Genomic DNA, 17,984 nt, shown 5'->3' on the forward strand with positions numbered 1-17,984 from the left:
GATATATATTTTTTGATGCTTTTTTGCAAGCTGAGAAAATTCCTTGCTAGATACAGTTTGTTGGAGAACTTGCATCAGTGATTGCCAGCTTTTTGTTTGATGTAAGTTCTCCACCGAACATGCTGTATAATATTGTAATTTTTCAAAAACGTTGAGACATATGCATAACTTTTCAACAAGAAACCTAACACCCTAAATACAAATTGTAGGAGTCGAAATATTAAATTAGACCTATTGTAATTTGAATCTCGATTTAGATCACGAAATTATGAATGAATTATGAAACTATTACAGACGAATATCACATGCGATTTCGCATTATTGATAGATATACTAAACAGTATCGTTTAAGAATGTTTTTATTAAAGTTTAAAAAACTTACTCGTTAAAGGTATAAATATTATAAAATCGGGGTTTTTATTAGCATCCGATAGTAACTTTTCGTGCATTTGACATTAACGTGTTCTTATAAAATGTGATATAAACTGTAAGTTTTATACAATCATATCCTGTGCGATCAAGGGTTTGTGATATCTAACGTCAGTATTCCGCACTTGCATTACATCAATAGTTTTATTTCTCCACTGTTCTTTGCTTTAGACATTTAGTAATATCATTGCCTAATAAATATAGTTCACCTATATTTATTGAATTTTTAACCATATCTTTTTATAGTTTTAGTATAATTTCACAGTTATGCAATGTTAAGTCCATTCGTGTGTTGCTCTTCATGAGGATACATAATAATGTCGGAATTTCTCGGAGGTCCCAAAGACAGAGTGGATTGCTCTAGATGTTAACAACAACTATATGTGCTTCAATTTGAGAATCCTTTTGGTAAACTACTGCTTAGATTAACTTTTAGTCAGGTGTAAAACAACTTGTACAAATTTGCGAATGTTCTGATATCTGTTTTTCTTCCACTCCAGCGAAAACTGCACATCTCTCACTATGTTTGCTAGTAAATATTAATCTACTATATCTTTCTGTGTGAACCTAAATCTTCACATAATGCTCTACCCCGGATATTTATCAACTAACAAACCCCTTTAACAGTTAACTACTGGTCTTTTCTATAGGAGAATCTTTTCTCTAAACGCTAACCATTTTTGTTAGTACAATAAATTATTTGGTATTCGGTTTACGTTTGTTACTAAATTCTGCGGGATGGGAAAAACGATTCATACATTTAATAGTTCCGTAATGAAGACACATTATTTCCATATAAACCTGTTATATTCCGTGCTAGCCCTATTGGCTATGAGTACGGCAACGTTTCCATGTAAACTTTTTCTACAATTGCATGTGTACAAACGATACAAAAAGTAAAGCTAAATCACTAGATTTTTGCTTGCGGGTTCAGTACTGTTTTCCTGAACCTAGGCTTTCACGGTTTTATTCGAGGACTGGTGGTCTTGAAATTCTACGTACCCCGATTCGTCGCTAAGGTCCGAATCGGAATCGATAGCCTGCAAGTGATTGATCAGTTCTGTGTTGACAGCCGCCACTGTTGATTTCAGTCTGCGAGGCTGAATTCCACCATTTCGCACTGCGGAAGGTTTTGCTCTGCTGGGTGTAATTGTATCTGGAGATTCCTCTTCATGAACAATCGTAGAATTCACTGGTAAAAGGAAGCTTGTTTTCACCCCGGGAGCTGGAAATGTGATACTTCGTTTGAAAACGTTATTATCAAGGTTATGTTTGCTCAGAGGAGTTTTTTCGCCAATCGGTTCGTGAATCACTTGATGTTCTGCGAGCTGCTCAAAGCTGCGAACCCTCTCCAGGACCGAGCAGGGTTTGATGAGGATGGCCGCTGCAGATTCGTCCGTGTTTGTCGTTACCGTACTGGATGTTTCACAGCCACTAGAGATAGAACCTTCGTCGCTATCCGAGTTTCCGTTGATTTTGTTGGTTACGCACAACAGCGATGGAGGAGCTGTGTCATCTTCGCCACCGGTAGCTTCTTGAAGTAGACTGATTAGATGTGCCTTTTCACCCTTGATAAAACTGTTCGCTGACTCGGCTGCACTGCGCAGCATCTCCAATACCTCATCCTGATTAAAAAACACATCGTCTTCCGCTTCTTCTTGACTAGGATGTTCTTCATAATTATCAAGATCATCCAAACTTAGCGCTAATCGGGCATCCTCCAGTCGTCTCCCCGCTTCAGCACTTTCTTTTCGCTGATGACTGCTCAGATCATGCATACTGGAAACTACCTTTGGACTAAGTTTCATATCGAGGTACGATATAAGTTCCGATGAAAGCGGCTCTTTGGAATCGTAATTGTAGTTGCGCAGTAAAGTTTCAAAGTCCTCTTCCGAAGAGTTTGAATCACGCACCGTATTTCTAGTACCTTGACTATTGTCTATGGCTTCTCCTGCTTCCGGGATCTGTTCCTCCTCCTCCTCCTGTTTGATGGTATCCAAAATAGAATCCATCGATTTGTTCATTGGGCTGTCCTGTACAATATTCTCATTCTTTAGTGGTACTTTGGCTTCAACAGCTTTGGGCGACTTGAAGGAATTTCTCAACCGGCTCCTCCGGATCGAATGTCCCCGGCGGCATCTTCGTCTGCCAAGTGTCGTAGACGGAAACAGCGCGTCCTCTTTGCAGCACGCTCTAAACTCATCCCCGGCAGCACCCTGCGCTTTACCGGGTTTGCTGCTAGCACCCACAAGGTCAACTTCTTCTTCCTCTTCGCCAATCATTTCCTCGATGGCCATCAACTTCGGAGCGGACTTCGAGCGTTCCAGCGGCGGCCGGTAGTTGTTGGCACCGACACTCAGCATTATCTTTCGCCGGGGCATACTCGGGTTGTCGTACACACTGTTCGCCAAACTGAGTCGCGCATTCTGCCGGTTCAGTTTGTCCCGTTTGAATTCCTGCAGGGCTTTGGCCAGATTTTCCTAAAAAACAAAAACGAAAAACAGTGATTAGAGTTAATTGTACATCAAGAGAGTAAGTCAAGATAAACTTCGTTTTATTAACACTACGGATGGGATTCAAATATGAGCAAACTAATTATGTTTCAATAAGTAAAGTCTTTATATTGTTTTCATCGAAAATATGAGATAGAAGAATGACAGGATAAAATTGAAGGATTATGGAAAATTAACTGAAAACAGAAGTACAACGACGAAAAGAGTAGTAAAGCAATACAGGAATATAGCGAAGAGATAAAGAATAACGTGGTTACAAAAGCATAGACAGAACAGTAGAAAAATGCAAGAAAAAAAACAGAAACAGAAATAACAAGAAGAAATCGTTAAAAACATGCATTGCAACTGTGCATTGCACAGTGGTCGGAAAAGGCAATATGACGAACTTAATTCATTTGTGCTTAATCGGTTGATGTTAGCCAAAGACAATGTTCATAAGAATTCTTCACAAAAATATAACGGAAATGTTGATAAGAAAATTTTTTGATCATGGCCTACTATCATAAAAATAAAAAATCTAACTTTTCATACAGCGAAGATACATAAATAGTTTTTTCAGCAAAGTTGTAGAACTTTTCAAAATATGAAACTTTGCAGAAGACATCAAATTTCTATGACTTCTATTTATTGAGATACGAAGCATTTTCTCTGTCAACCTCCTCAAATTTAGTTTTTCTAGTATAACTTTTGAAATATTTTTTTTCATGCACATAATGTTCTAGGCAAATATGACTAACATGAAAATACAGGTTCCTTTCGAAGACAGCATGAAGCTAAAATCGTTCTATACTAAGTTAGAGCGTTTTTTCATTAAGTTATTGCGCATATTCAAATGCATATAGGGGAGAAAGAGGCAAACCGGTACACATCATCAAATACTTTTTTCAAAGCTTAGACCTTGTACTATAAGCTAGTTAAACTTTGATACTTGACAATTCATAAATGAATGAGTAGAGTGATGTTTTATGTATGTATGTTTCTAGGGTTTTCTATACAAAAACGCATCAATTTGAACGATGATTTGTGAATTTATGAAACAGATAACTCGCAATACTTTCAAAATCAGTGAAGATACTTTTGGAGGAGATAATATTCAAACAGGGAGATGTGACTAGCTGTACAAAACAGGATTTCCTACACCTGGCATATAAGGTTGAAGTGAAAAAATGGCGATGTACTAGATATGACGCAGAAAGAGTAGAAGATCGCAGGAAAGTTATTCAGTATTGATTTAAACAAGAACTAGGACTTCTTGTTGACATGTCACGAGGTAATGAAGCCAGATCTTCAAACGACGGGAACACAGCGAAACGCTTTTTTGAAAATGCAGGAGTTGCAGCGGAGATCTTAGGCATTGATCTGCATGCAATTCAACGTTGCGCTACAATACTACAGGTCATTTCTTCTTGTCGGGAAATTGACACATCAAAATTTAAACACTATTGTTTGGAAACTGCTCGTTTGTTGGTGTCCATATATCCTTGGTTTTACCTGCCAGCTACAGTCCACAAAATATCCTTTCACGGTGCGGGCATTATTAACCATTTCAATATTCCAATAGGCTAATTATCTGAAGAAGCGCAAGAGTCACTGAACAAAGTGATGAAAAGGTTCAGGCTAGATCACACGCGAAATATTTCACGAGCTGTTACTAACAGTGATCTTATACGTCGTCTATTGGTTTCTTCAGATCTAGCTATTGCCGGCTTGCGGGTTAAACCGCAAAAGAAGCATCAAGAATTTTCAGAAGATGCTAAGATTATATTAGATTTCACAGAAAGTGAAAACGAGACAGATGAAGATGAAATAAATAATTAACAATAAACATTGCTGTCATGCGTTCATTTTACTCACGTCGAATTACTGATAGATGCACCTATCAACAACTAAATATACCTAAGAAGTGTTCTCACTAGTTTTGAAAGTATTGCGAGTTATCTGTTTCATAAATTCACAAATCATCGTTCAAATTGGTGCGTTTTTGTATAGAAAACCCTAGAAACATACATACATAAAACATCACTCTACTCATTCATTTATGAATTGTCAAGTATCAAATTTTAACTAGCTTATAGTACAAGGTCTAAGCTTTGAAAAAAGTATTTGATGATGTGTACCGGTTTGCCTCTTTCTCCCCTATATGCATTTGAATATGCGCAATAATTTAATAGAAAAACGCTCTAACTTAGTACAGAACGATTTTAGCTTCATGCTGTCTTCGAAAGAAACCTGTATTTTCATGTTGGTCATATTTGCCTAGTACATTATGTGCATGAAAAAAAAAATATTTCAAAAGTTATACTAGAAAAACTAAATTTGAGGAGGTTGACAGAGGAAATGCTTCGTATCTCAATAAATAGAAGTCATAGAAATTTGATGTCTTCTGCAAAGTTTCATATTTTGAAAAGTTCTACAACTTTGCTGAAAAAACTATTTATGTATCTTCGCTGTATCAAAAGTTAGATTTTTTCTTTTTATGATAGTAGGCCATGATCAGAAAATTTTCTTATCAACATTTCAGTTCTATTTTTGTGAACAATTCTTTAGAACATTGTCTTTGGGTTACATCAACCGTTTAAACACAAATGAATTAAGTTCGTCAAATCGCCTTTTCCGACCACTGTGCACTGGTGTTCGAAATCCTCCCAATGGTAATAGCACTGTAACCATTTTAAAACGTTATTATAACGTTACCGCTACTATATACGGTGCGGTCTAATGGGCAAGATCTACATATCACAACACTCTGTCTGTGCGTTATGGCTGCCAAAGTAACATGAGCGATTGATTTCCGCACATTCTATATTTGAGCGCGCTAGCGAAAGCGATACAAGCTCGCAATGGGTTGAAAGCTTCGAAATGAACTAAAAATAGTGACTTTCAACTCAACTTTTCAATAATTTACCATCTCAGAAAAGTGCCAATTATTTTATCACAAATTAGAAGCAACGTTCACCTTTCGATGAAGGCATTGATGGTCGAAATCTGTCCTGTGATAGTAACATATAATGCGTTCGAAGAGCAGGCTTGTCTTTTCTTCTCAGAAAATTTCTAGAGTGTAGGGGAATATCTTTCACTGTGAAAACAACTGCTGTCACACTAAAGAGCAAATCAACACACACGCTTGAAGAGAATGACGGGCCATGTGTATCTGGCGAGCTTCCAGAGAGCACAGTGGTGGAATATGAAATCTCTCTCTTGAGAGACAATGAACTATGGTGTACCCTCTCACACGTATGGACAATAATTACACAGCTAAGCTATCTGTGATGCTTTTCACAGTTTGTTTCTTGAGAAGGGCAGAAGAGAAAAAGTGATTGGGAGACAAAAAGATAAACTGCGTTGCTCGTGCGATGCCGGTCAAATTTGTACAATTTTTCAGATAACAACTGGAAAATTGTACAAATAACAGAAAACTAATGTTTCCTAGTAATATTAGACAAACGTTGAACATTCTGTTTCACTGTTTTCAGATGAGACAAAATATTTATTTAAAAATACACAAAAAAGTACACAGACCTAAAAAAAACCGCGCGAACAAATGAAACAAGAAAAAAAACTTCATGCGTAAGAACAAAATAATATAAATGAAACAGAAAAAGTAGACTAGGAAAAAGTGTTAGCTACAACCAACGAACAAAAAGGAAAATTATAAGAGAAATAGAGAAACAGAAAGTAAAAAACAAAAAACAGAACCCAGAAACTTGACTTTATTAGTTCACTGAATCTTCACAGTAACTTATTATTGTTTTATAACCATTTCCGCCCACCAATGCAAACATGGGAGAATACAACGCCAAACGATTATTACACAATCCTATGATGATTTTTGTTCCCAAAAACAGGAAGGCTTCTATTAAAAATACAACGGAACTTGAACGCCTACCTTCAGTATTGCACTGATTTCCTGGGCAACCGACTCTTTGGAACAGATGACCGCATGGCAGCGGAACTCGTGCTTCAGCTTTCGGCCCTCGTGACGATAGATCCAGCAGAAGACCCGCGGGTAGTTCTTTGGTGCACTGCAGTAGGTTATCCGGTGGGACCAATACTCCGTGAGACCGTGCTGCCGAGTGGTGGCCTTTAGCCCCGATGGGCACAGGCACAGCTTCATCATTACGTCCGGTTTGCTGTTTTGGGTGTAATTTCGCCACAGTGTGGAAAGTGGTTTCTCCACACAGCCTTCACCTGAGAAAGAATAAATGAAAGGAGAAAATAAAATCAGTAAGCATAAATTGAAGGCTAAAACTATGCGTCATTTCATGGTATTGACATAAATCACTCGGCTGCTTTGATGAGTGCATTCGGTTTATTGATCTAACAAAATTCTGAGAATTCTTCAACCCCGACTGCTATTGGGAATTCATGACGGTGAAACAAAGCAATCAATCAAACGGGCAATATAATTACGCCTGTGGTTGGTCTCGTCTGGTGACAATCCTTGGCTGGTCACACAGCCACATCACCCAACACAAACAAGCCCCATATGTTGGGTTTTATATTCGTTTCAATTTCATTGCCATTTAATCCATTTCAATGATTGGATCCCAGGCACTCAAGGGAAAGCAAAATAAAACTCGATTAAGAACGTATGAAACTGTAATTTCAACGATTATTTGCTGAGCTTTAACTGAGTTATCATTCGACGACACTTTATAAAAAATAGCAAAATTGTCTGAATAGAATAAATTAACTAAAAATAAAACATCAACACTTTGTTTCACCCCTCAGTTCAGCGATTTCTTTTTCTACAGTCTCCACTTCGGGTACAAATCCATTAAAAACGCACATATTTGAGGTATCAATCAATGTATACAACAAAAACGAATACGACAAGCGAAATTTGAGACGGCGGCGCGGTTCGCGAAACCGTGCCAAGTGAAAAGCATTTTCTCCGCTCTCCGCGAGCGATGTCAGTCGAATGGATAAATCGCTGTGAATAATTCAACGGAATTGTAATTGATACGAGCTGCCGTTAAACACCCCGGTAATTCAATTCGATTTGCTGTGAACTTGTACCTGCTGTGGTGTTGGTACGTAAAATCGTAGGGAAATGAAGTCCAAGATATCTACGGTAACGTACTAATCTTCTGCTAAAAATCTTCTGCTTGAAAGGAGAAGTAATTTGGATTAATGGTATAATCTTTATTAAAGTTCCGGTATAATGCCAATCGCAAAATTGTGAGTTTGCGCAGGAGTTTGGTTGGGGGGAGCGTTGTTATTTTATTCCTTTAAAATAAGAAGTGAAAAAGTTGATTTTGTTCAAAAAAGACCAAAAACTGCTAAGAATTGCAGTCCATTGATAGATACGGGGCTGTTATAAAAAGGCATCTCGAGAAGAATAGTAGAGAAGCTGAATCCGTTGACATTTTCAACAAAATGTATTCTGCAGCAGTACGATAAGCTTCAGTGAAAGTTGTACAAAACCTTCTGAAGGACATCATCATGAAAGGTCTTCATTCAGCTTGGTAGAAAATAAATAGCTTCTTATCAAAAATAATTGCCTACCTAATGCTTAACACAAACATTTTGCTATAAAATCTAGAAATTAATAATTCCGCTGGTTTTTCTGTCGGTCTCCAGCAGCCACGTTGACACAAACATCTCGTTACGGGTGCTACTGTCTTATCTACAACTATGTTTGTTTGTTTGCTTGCTGAATTGTTTGCTCACGGAATTCCTGAGAAGTTTGTACGGTTGCTTCACGGCTTACGCTCACATACAAAGTGGCGTGAGCTATCTAGCCAGCACAAAAAACGAGCGGTTGAAAGGGTAAACCGACAGCCATTAGACACATTCCTAGCTCATCTACGCCAAGACATCCAAATTTCAAACTGCATATTTGACTTAGAACTGTTGTGTATGTTAGAGAGGATAAATTGAACTTCACGGAAAACGTTTGTTTCATTTGAATTTACATGCAAAACTTGACTAAATGATTGAATTAAAACACTCATAAAAGATTAATGAAATCATAGTTTTGACACTATTTTTAAAAAATATGCTCAAATGATACTATTTTGTAGCTATGGGCAAGTGATGCACCAGAAAGTAAAGGGTTTTTTGGACGTATTCATGGCCTAAACGCAGTTGTTGCTGCTATTTAGTATATTCAATTGGTAGGCCATTGAAAAACAGGTCCTTTATTATGGTGTCGCGTTACGAAAATAGTAGTTTTTTTCGTATTGTGTAAATGTTACAAACTGTAGAAAAGTAGTATTCAGGATTTTCTTAGTACTCGATGAGACCTCTCTTAGCATATGCTGGTATGTGAAATTGGTGCATTCTACTCAAAGTTACAATAGGGTCAAAGTTATGGTGTCGCGTTACGAAAATTTTATGTGTTCTTATAAAGTTACCAGAAACGAGTTTTTGAGCTTTTGTCAGTGTATATTGATAATACAACATGGAATCATGATAAATAATAGTCATCTGCATCAAATTATATCCACCTAGAAGTGAGGAGTTTGCTTTTCACTGGAATTAGATCATTACATATTCAATGCCAATAAAAAAACCCATGGAAAAATACTAGAATGGTTTCCAGATAACATTAAAAATGTAAAAATATCTTTGTTCTTGAAAATTAAAATAAATTGAGGAAACGTGAATACATTAAAATTTCAAAGATAGTGTAAAACAGTGTATTTGACTATTTTAACCTCTAATAGACATATGTTGTTTCTTAAGCAATTGCTTCAATTGCTAGGTGTGTCTAGTTTTCTTTGCTTTTTGGCAAAAATACTGCTTCAACCAACCTAAACTCCCGTGCAAACCTATGGAAGTCTTCTTCCCCAGTTAAGAGAATCAAATCTGCCTATCACCTTTGTGCATTTCCAGATGGAACACTTACTATCGATTGATATAGTTACAACATTCATTCGATTTATTTACATATTTAATGTGATATTGATGGATTTGCCACATGGCAGAGAATAAAACAGAAACCTAACGTACACTACATATACTCTGGTAATGTTTTTATTATAGCCAAACGATATACCTAAATATCAAACGATAGAAACTCGTTGGTCTTCAATGCTAAAACTTCCGAAACACGAAAACAACCAGGCCAATTACACTTCACATCGTTCCTTGAGGAGTTGCAATACTATCTTTTCAACACACGGTGGCGAACCAGTCTGGGCTGACAGCCACCTTAATAAAGCAATAGAAAAAACTTTTCAACATTCATTCAAACTCATCAAACTCTAGGTACATTATAAAATAACAATATTCCTACCAAACTCACTCAATATCTGATGGTTACGACACTACCTAATATTCCAACACACAAGCCACAACAAACCCCAGAAAATGGATTCATTCGTGTTTTTCACATATCTTTTCTTACTTCAAGTACATTTTGATAATTTTATCTTGAAAACTTCAACAAATTTGCAATTTGAGTGCAATTTTAAGTAAGATTGTAGCAGGAAAATCCAAACGAGACGAGTTGCTCGCCGAGGCTTCAGAAAAAGGGCCCAATGTTTCATAAATTTACAGCTAATTTTGTTTGCCAGTCGAAAAGTGGAGGGTGCGGAATGATAGCTTTGCATAAACTACTTGTTTCCTCTTGACTTCAAGGAAAACTATATAAAAAAAATTAAAATCTGAAAGAGACATAGCTTTTTTATGAAGGAAACCATTCAGTACGATTAGTGGTAAAATAATATAAATCTGAAACGCCCCCATCGGCGTAACTTTGAACTAAATGTAAATGTCATAGCATAAATATGTGGGTATTAACCTAAACAACTACTTTGCCGAAGATAATATGACTAAAAACAAATCATGATGCCCACATTTACAAAGCTCGAATTTTCGTAACGCGACACCATTTGCAGGAGACTGTTTTGCGTAACGCGACACCATTGAAACACCGAAATATTTTTGGGAGCATTTCAGAAAAAATTTAATTTTTTTCTATGTTGTAATATGTCATTTTGTTGGATTTTGTCTCCAGAACAAATGTCTAGAAGAAACCAGGGTTCAAGAACTTACAGCAGAGCAGATATCTGAACGTATGCCATCGAAGGTTGAAAAAGCGAAATTCAGCGATGGTGTCGCGTTACGAAATGTATCAGGCTGCAGTACATGATACAACTATCTAAATTGCTAAACCAACCAGTCATAAGAAAGTACATTTAGTTGGCATTATTTACGACCTGTTTAATCATATGCTCTTTAAGCTAATTTCTAATATCCAGCCTAAAATGTACACCAAAGTCGGTTCCTCATGGTGTCGCGTTACGCTGGAATGTGTCATTAGATGCCCGCTCCAATGACCGATCCACAATGTTAGTTACACTTTAATTCTATGAGAATTTATTTGCTGCACGAAGAACTCGTAGCTCGGGTGAAGGCGGCCGAGAAAGCGGCCAGGACCGGGAGGGCGACTGCATCTAAAGAGGTGCAGACAGACGCCCCCTCGTTCGCGTCGGTCTGCTCCACGGGGCAGGTCGCTAAGCGAACGAGGCAGTCCCCGGGGAAAACGGCCCCCGGGAACACCAAGAAACGATTGGTCGTGCTACTCCCACGGGAACACACGCCAACCGGTTCAAGGTCCACCGCGGAAAAGGCACAGGTGGAGGCTACGGGCAACCCTTGGACTACCGTAGAGGGTAGGAAGCGTCGGGAAGGTGCGACGCGACATGATGGCGGAGCGGCCAGAGGACCAAAAAAGGTCAAAAAGGCGCGGAGTAGGGGTGATGCCCTCATACTCAAGACGGATGGGTCGAAGTACTCAGAAGTCTTGAAGAAGATGAGGGGGGAAACCCAGCTCAAGGATCTGGGGGCGGATGTGCGGAGTATCCGCCGATCTCGCACTGGCGAGATGATACTTGAGCTCCGGAAGGACGCCAAGAACAAGGGGGCTACCTACAAAACGGTAGCTGAAAAGGTCCTAGGGAAGGAGGTGCAAGTGCGGGCACTCACCTCAGAAGTGACTCTCCAGCTTAAAAACCTGGACGAAATCACTGAGGGGTGCGACATTGCACAAGCCCTAAAAGCGAAGTGCGGGGTGGAGGTGGCTAAGGAGTCAATCCGCCTCCGCAATGGTCCGGCGGGGACCCAGATAGCTACCTTCCGACTACCGTCGGCGGACGCTAACCTGGCCCTGAAAGAGGGCAAGTTGAAGGTCGGCTGGTCTGTATGTCCTCTGGGCATACTACAGCAACCAGACATTTGCTTCCGGTGCTTTGCGGGCGGACATAAGTCCTGGACCTGCAAGGGGCCCGATAGGAGCCAGCTGTGCAGGCGATGTGGAGGTGCAGGTCATAAAGCAAAGGACTGTGTGGAGTCTCCCAAGTGCATGGTATGTTCCGGGAAACGGGACGCCAAACACTTTATGGGAGGCCCCAGGTGCCCAGCCGGTAAGCCGGCTGCGAAACCACGGGCGTAAGGGTGACGCAACTGAACTTGAACCATTGCTTCGCGGCTCAGCAGCTGCTACACCAAGCAGCCACTGAGTCGTTGTCGGACATCGCCGTCATATCGGATCCCTACCGCATCCCTCCCGGAAACGGTAACTGGGTTGCGGATAAGTCCAGTTTGGCGGCCATATGTACGACGAGCAAGTTCCCGGTTCAGGAGGTTGTCTCAACCTCAGAAGAAGGGTACGTAGTTGCTAAGGTAAACGGAGTGTTCTACTGCAGTTGCTATGCTCCGCCACGTTGGTCTACCGAAAGGTTCACCCAGATGGTCGACCTCCTATCCATGGAGCTAACGGGCCTAACGCCGTTGGTGGTGGCGGGCGACTTCAACGCTTGGGCTGTTGACGTGACGTTCTCCAGCCCAGGACTGATCAAGACTGGAGGGTAGACGATGGCTACACTAATAGCGACCACCAGGCGGTCTGTTATAGTGTCGACAACAACGAGAGGCGGCAAGCAAGCCACCCGTTCGCGGGTGGAAGACATCGCACTTTGATGCCGAGGTATTCGAAGAGGCAATGAGAAGGGAGCGCGAGGGGGGCAGTTGGCTCCGCCCGACTGCTGACCAACTAGTTGCTATGCTATCGCGGGCGTGCGACGCCACCATGCCTAGGACTCGCCAACCTAGGAATGGAAAGCCACCGGTTTACTGGTGGACGGACGCGATAGCCGACCTTCGCAGTGCGTGCCTCCGTGCAAGACGGAGGATGCAGCGTGCACGAAACGAAGAAGAGAGGACAGAGCGCCGCGCAGCATTCAGTTCGGCAAAATTGATGCTAAAGAGTGCGATAAAGGCCAGCAAGAGGGCCTGCTTCGATAGGCTATGTGCGAGTGCCAATACAAATCCGTGGGGTGACGCCTACAGGATCGTAATGGCCAAGACTAAAGGCGCGCTGGCGCCTGCAGAGCGATCACCAGCGATGCTGGAGCGTATCATCGAGGGACTCTTTCCACGCCACGAGCCAAGTCCTTGGCCTCCGGCGGTCGAGTCTCACGTCCGACGTTCCAGTATCTCAGACATAGACCAGAGATGGTCGGCCAACCTGCCGAGCATCCAATCCGTGAGCGACGACAGCCGTGTCGAGGCAGGGGAGGAGGCAAGGGTTACGAATGAGGAACTCATCGTGATCGCCAAATCCCTAAAGGTGAGCAAGGCACCGGGACCGGATGGTATCCCTAACCTGGCGATCAGGCTGGCGATAAAAACGGCCCCCGGGCTGTTCAGGGCAGTCATGCAGAGGTGCCTGGATGACTGTCTCTTTCCGGACAGGTGGAAGCGGCAGAGACTGGTCTTATTGCCGAAGGCTGGGAAACCGCCAGGGGACCCACCGGCATATAGGCCTATCTGCCTGCTGGACACCGCGGGCAAGGTGCTTGAGAGGATCATCCTCAACAGACTGGTGAGGTACACGGAGGGTGTACACGGTCTGGCAAATAACCAGTTCGGCTTCCGGAAGGGCAGGTCCACGCTGGACGCAATCTCTTCCGTCATCAAGATGGCGGAGGTAGCAATCCAGCGCAAGAGAAGGGGAATACGCTACTGCGCAATCGTCACGCTCGACGTGAAGAATGCGTTCAATAGTGCCAGTTGGGACTCCATAGCGCTCGCGCTCAGGAGCATCCATGTACCGGTGTCGCTGTACAAGATTCTGGAAAATTATTTCCAGAATCGAGTACTTGTTTACGACACGGAGGAGGGTCAGAAGTGCGTCCCAATCACCGCAGGAGTTCCGCAAGGTTCTATCCTGGGCCCGGTGTTGTGGAATGTCATGTATGACAGAGTGTTGAAACTCAAGTTCCCTGTAGGGGTTGTGATCGTCGGCTTTGCAGACGACATAACGCTGGAGGTTTACGGCGAGTCTATCGAGGAGGTCGAGTTGACGGCCGCGCACTGTATACGCAAGGTCGAGGACTGGATGCGCTCCAGGAAACTGGAGCTCGCGCATCATAAGACGGAGGTCACGGTTGTGAACAACCGTAAATCGGAGCAACAGGCGGTGGTCAGAGTCGGAGACTGCACCATCACCTCGAAGCGATCCCTGAAGCTCTTGGGGGTTATGGTGGACGACAAGCTCACGTTCGGGAGTCACGTCGACTATGCCTGTAAGAGGGCCTCATCGGCTATTGCAGCACTATCTCGTATGATGTCCAATAGCTCAGCGGTTTATGGCAGCAAGCGAAGACTTTTTGCCAGCGTGGTTTCGTCCATATTTAGGTATGGTGGGCCAGTGTGGTCCAGAGCGCTAGGTACTAACAGTTACCGTGGTAAACTGGAAAGTACCTACAGGCTCATGTGCCTGAGAGTTGCGAGTGCGTATCGTACGGTGTCATACGATGCAATCTGTGTCTTGTCCGGCATGATGCCTATCAGCATCGCCATCAAGGAGGACAGAGAGTGTTTCGACCAACGTGACACAAGGGGCATACGAGGTACCAGAAGGTCATTCTCGATGCTCCGCTGGCAGCGGGAATGGTCCAACTCCACAAAGGGCAGATGGACGCACCGACTCATACCGGAGATATCCGGCTGGGTCGGGAGACGACATGGTGAAGTGAACTTCCACCTGACACAAATCCTGTCAGGCCATGGTTGTTTCAGGCAATATCTGCACAGGTTCGGACACGCGGTGTCCCCCATGTGTCCCGAGTGCGTGGAGGAGGAGGAGACTGCTGAGCATGTCTTCTTCGTATGCCCCCGTTTCGCAAGAGCGAGGAGCAACATGATGGCTGTGAGCGGGCCTGGCACTACTCCGGACAATCTAGTCCGGAGGATATGCGACGACCCGGACATCTGGAACGCGGTCTGTGCGGCCGCCTCTCAGATTGTTCTGGAGCTGCAACGTGTGTGGCGGGTCAACCACCAACACGCCAGTGGTAGCTAATTACCAGTCTCCAGGTAGTTAGCTAGGAGGTTATAAGAGTAAAGAGGGTGCATCACGTACAAAAGCCACTCCCCGACGTAATACTTAACCGTCGTTCCGGGAAGACCAGGGCTGGAGACTGGAGGGGTTTTAGTGGGTCGGGACAGGGATCAGTAGGTGTCTGGGCGAGTGTAACTACCCCAGCATCTCTCCCCTAGTCTCATCCCCACACCCTGAGTTCTCTTCTCAGGTGTCTGTTTGCAGATTTCCCCGCCACCTTTAAAAAAAAAAAAAAAAAAAAAAAAGAATTCATTTGCTACTTGTCCGGATTGGTGTGATAATACCCAAGTCAGAAATGGAATTTTTTAAACCAATTATATATGATATTTAATCGCATACCGTTTATGGCCTCTGAATCAGTTACTAACGCCGCCTTGCTAATTGGTTGCCCTTTGTTCGTGGTAAAAAATCCGCACAAAGTTACCAGACAGCTGCTGTCAAATCATCTAATACACCTGTGGAAATTAATTTAAATATTTTATCATAACTTTTAGCTACTCGTCTCCCACATCAAACCGCGAATCATCCATTAGACTCGGTCCCCCGGAGCCCAAAGACGTTCGGTTTCAGTCGACCGACGGTTCAGCCGCAACAGCCTCCGCCACGCCGCCGTGACTGCATCATCGGGTTACTATAACCTCGGTAGCTCCAAGCCGAACGGTAGAAATTGCGATTTGACGATAATGGCGAATTAGAGAGGCTTGCCCGGGGTAGGGAGTTTTATTTTTCTTTATTTTGTGCTCTTCCAAACATTAAACCGGGATTGTGTGTGGGTGGGAAAAAAACGGATCGTATCAAATGTTCAGTGTTTGGTTTCTCTTCCGATAGGAGCAAATCCTGTCGGAGTCAATGCGCTGGAGAACGATAAAATATGATGCTCGTTTTTCACTTTGCCATTTCAAGCTTTTATGATGATGTGAAATTTCTCGGCCAATTCGTTTTTGATTGAGGCTAGAAATATATTTTGGGTCAAATCTAAGTTTAATCGAAAACGCCATCAGTGTTGGCTCAACCGGGCGACGGTGGTGATTTTTTGAGAAGGAAAGAAACCGTTTTCTATACTTCAAGACGCTATAGAGAACATTTTGTGTGATTTTTATGCCGATAAATGACGGAGTTTTTATGTGTCCACATGGCGAATTGATTTTCTAGATAACAACTTTTTGAATATATTGGCGAATTTGGTCTGTGGTCTGCTTTTAACAGTTGTGGCGAATCGGACATCAAAATTCACAAGAATGGTTAAAAAGCTATATTCTTTTAAGGGCAACTACATTGAGCTTTAGGGCAAAACTTTTTTTTATTTTGTCGTCCAACGTTATGTAATTTTCAGTTTGAATAATTCTCAATTGTGACGTCCAATTTATTCCTGGTGGGTCTTTGCGGGGATATGACCAAATCGATGACATTCAAAAATTTTTGCTTTAATTTTCCTCAAATATTTATTTCAAAAGATAGAAAAATTATGACTCTGATGTTTTGTGTTGTATTTTTTTTTATTTTAAAATAAATTCATTATTTGCTGTTTCAATATTTTCCTTATTTAAGAACGGTTACATATAACAGAAAGTTGATACACGAAAATTTATTGAAAATAATCCATGAAATAATGTTGTACTAATTATAATCATAATTAACCATCCCAGTTGGTCTCGAGGTACGATGTTGGCCTAACAAGCCAATCGACGTAGGTTCGAGTCTCGGCTCGGCTAAAACTGTTACTATCAAAAGAAGTTAGCCTTCAGTACATAAAATGAGTTAATCGTGCCAAGGTGTTCAGAAAGAAGAGATTTTAATAGGGAGGCAGTTCTTCTCCATTTCAACCGAGATTCCTAAGAGCATACATCACGATTTTTTTGTGGTCTGCTTTGATTCGCTGTATGTGAGTTACGTAGTACGGCCTCCAGACGACACTTACGAAATTGAGTTTGCTTCCAAAAAGTCCACGATTACATCGTCAATGTGTTTTGTGAAAGACAGTATACAGTCGAAGGTTACGCCTAAATCGCGAACACATTCAGCACCTGGTACAACATTATCCAAATGAGCAGAATTGTACATTACGGGGCGAACTTTCCTGGTTAATGACAGTACCTACCTATTTGTTCGCGTTCACGTGTAGTCCGCAGCTAGCACAGAATCTTCTGAAAATTTCTCTGCATCACTCTGCTTTCGTTGACAGTCGTCATTACATTTAATAGGCAAAAACAAACTCATCATTTGCATAAATCAAACGGTCGATCACGTCAGGCAGTTTGTTGATCAAAAGCACGAACAGCAATGGGCTTGGATGACTGCCTTGAGGTTCTCCTGAGTGGACAATAAACGAGTTCGATTTATTTTCCCGGATCTTCACAAACTGCGCTCTAGATACGACTTGAGCCAATTGTGGAGCGAGCCACGTATCCTTGCTAACAGCGTCGAAGGCGTCGATGTCTGTATAGATACAATTAACTTGAAACCATTTGGAGATGTAGTCCGTAACCAAAGCCATAAACTGCGGTAGAAAAATGGACTTTTTCGGATCGTGGTAAAAAAATAACTAAGGCAGATGATTGAGCTCGAGTAATTTCCCATGAAAGGTAATTATGTAGCTTACTTGCAAAATAAAATCTACGCTCTTGAGAGCAGCATTCCGGCAGTTAACCGGAACATTCACCAAGGCGGACGAACCTTGCGTCTATTTG

The 17,984-nt window shown here is 42.0% G+C and overlaps 1 protein-coding gene across 3 annotated transcripts in view; it reads right to left on the reverse strand.

Moving 5' to 3' along the window:
• Positions 1-554: 554 nt before the first annotated feature.
• Positions 555-17,984, reverse strand: part of LOC129726592 (uncharacterized) — a 135,944-nt gene continuing 118,514 nt past the window's right edge. For all 3 annotated transcript variants that reach the window (XM_055683489.1, XM_055683487.1, XM_055683488.1), the window contains 2 exons: positions 6,829-7,130; positions 555-2,909 (listed from right to left, as the gene is read on the reverse strand). In XM_055683489.1, coding sequence (XP_055539464.1) covers positions 1,380-2,909; positions 6,829-7,130 — 1,832 coding nt within the window. In that variant the 3' untranslated portion in view covers positions 555-1,379. The remainder of the gene's footprint in view (positions 2,910-6,828; positions 7,131-17,984) is intronic.

Source organism: Wyeomyia smithii, chromosome 3, assembly GCF_029784165.1.
Source record: "Wyeomyia smithii strain HCP4-BCI-WySm-NY-G18 chromosome 3, ASM2978416v1, whole genome shotgun sequence".
NCBI classification, from domain to species: domain Eukaryota; kingdom Metazoa; phylum Arthropoda; class Insecta; order Diptera; family Culicidae; genus Wyeomyia; species Wyeomyia smithii.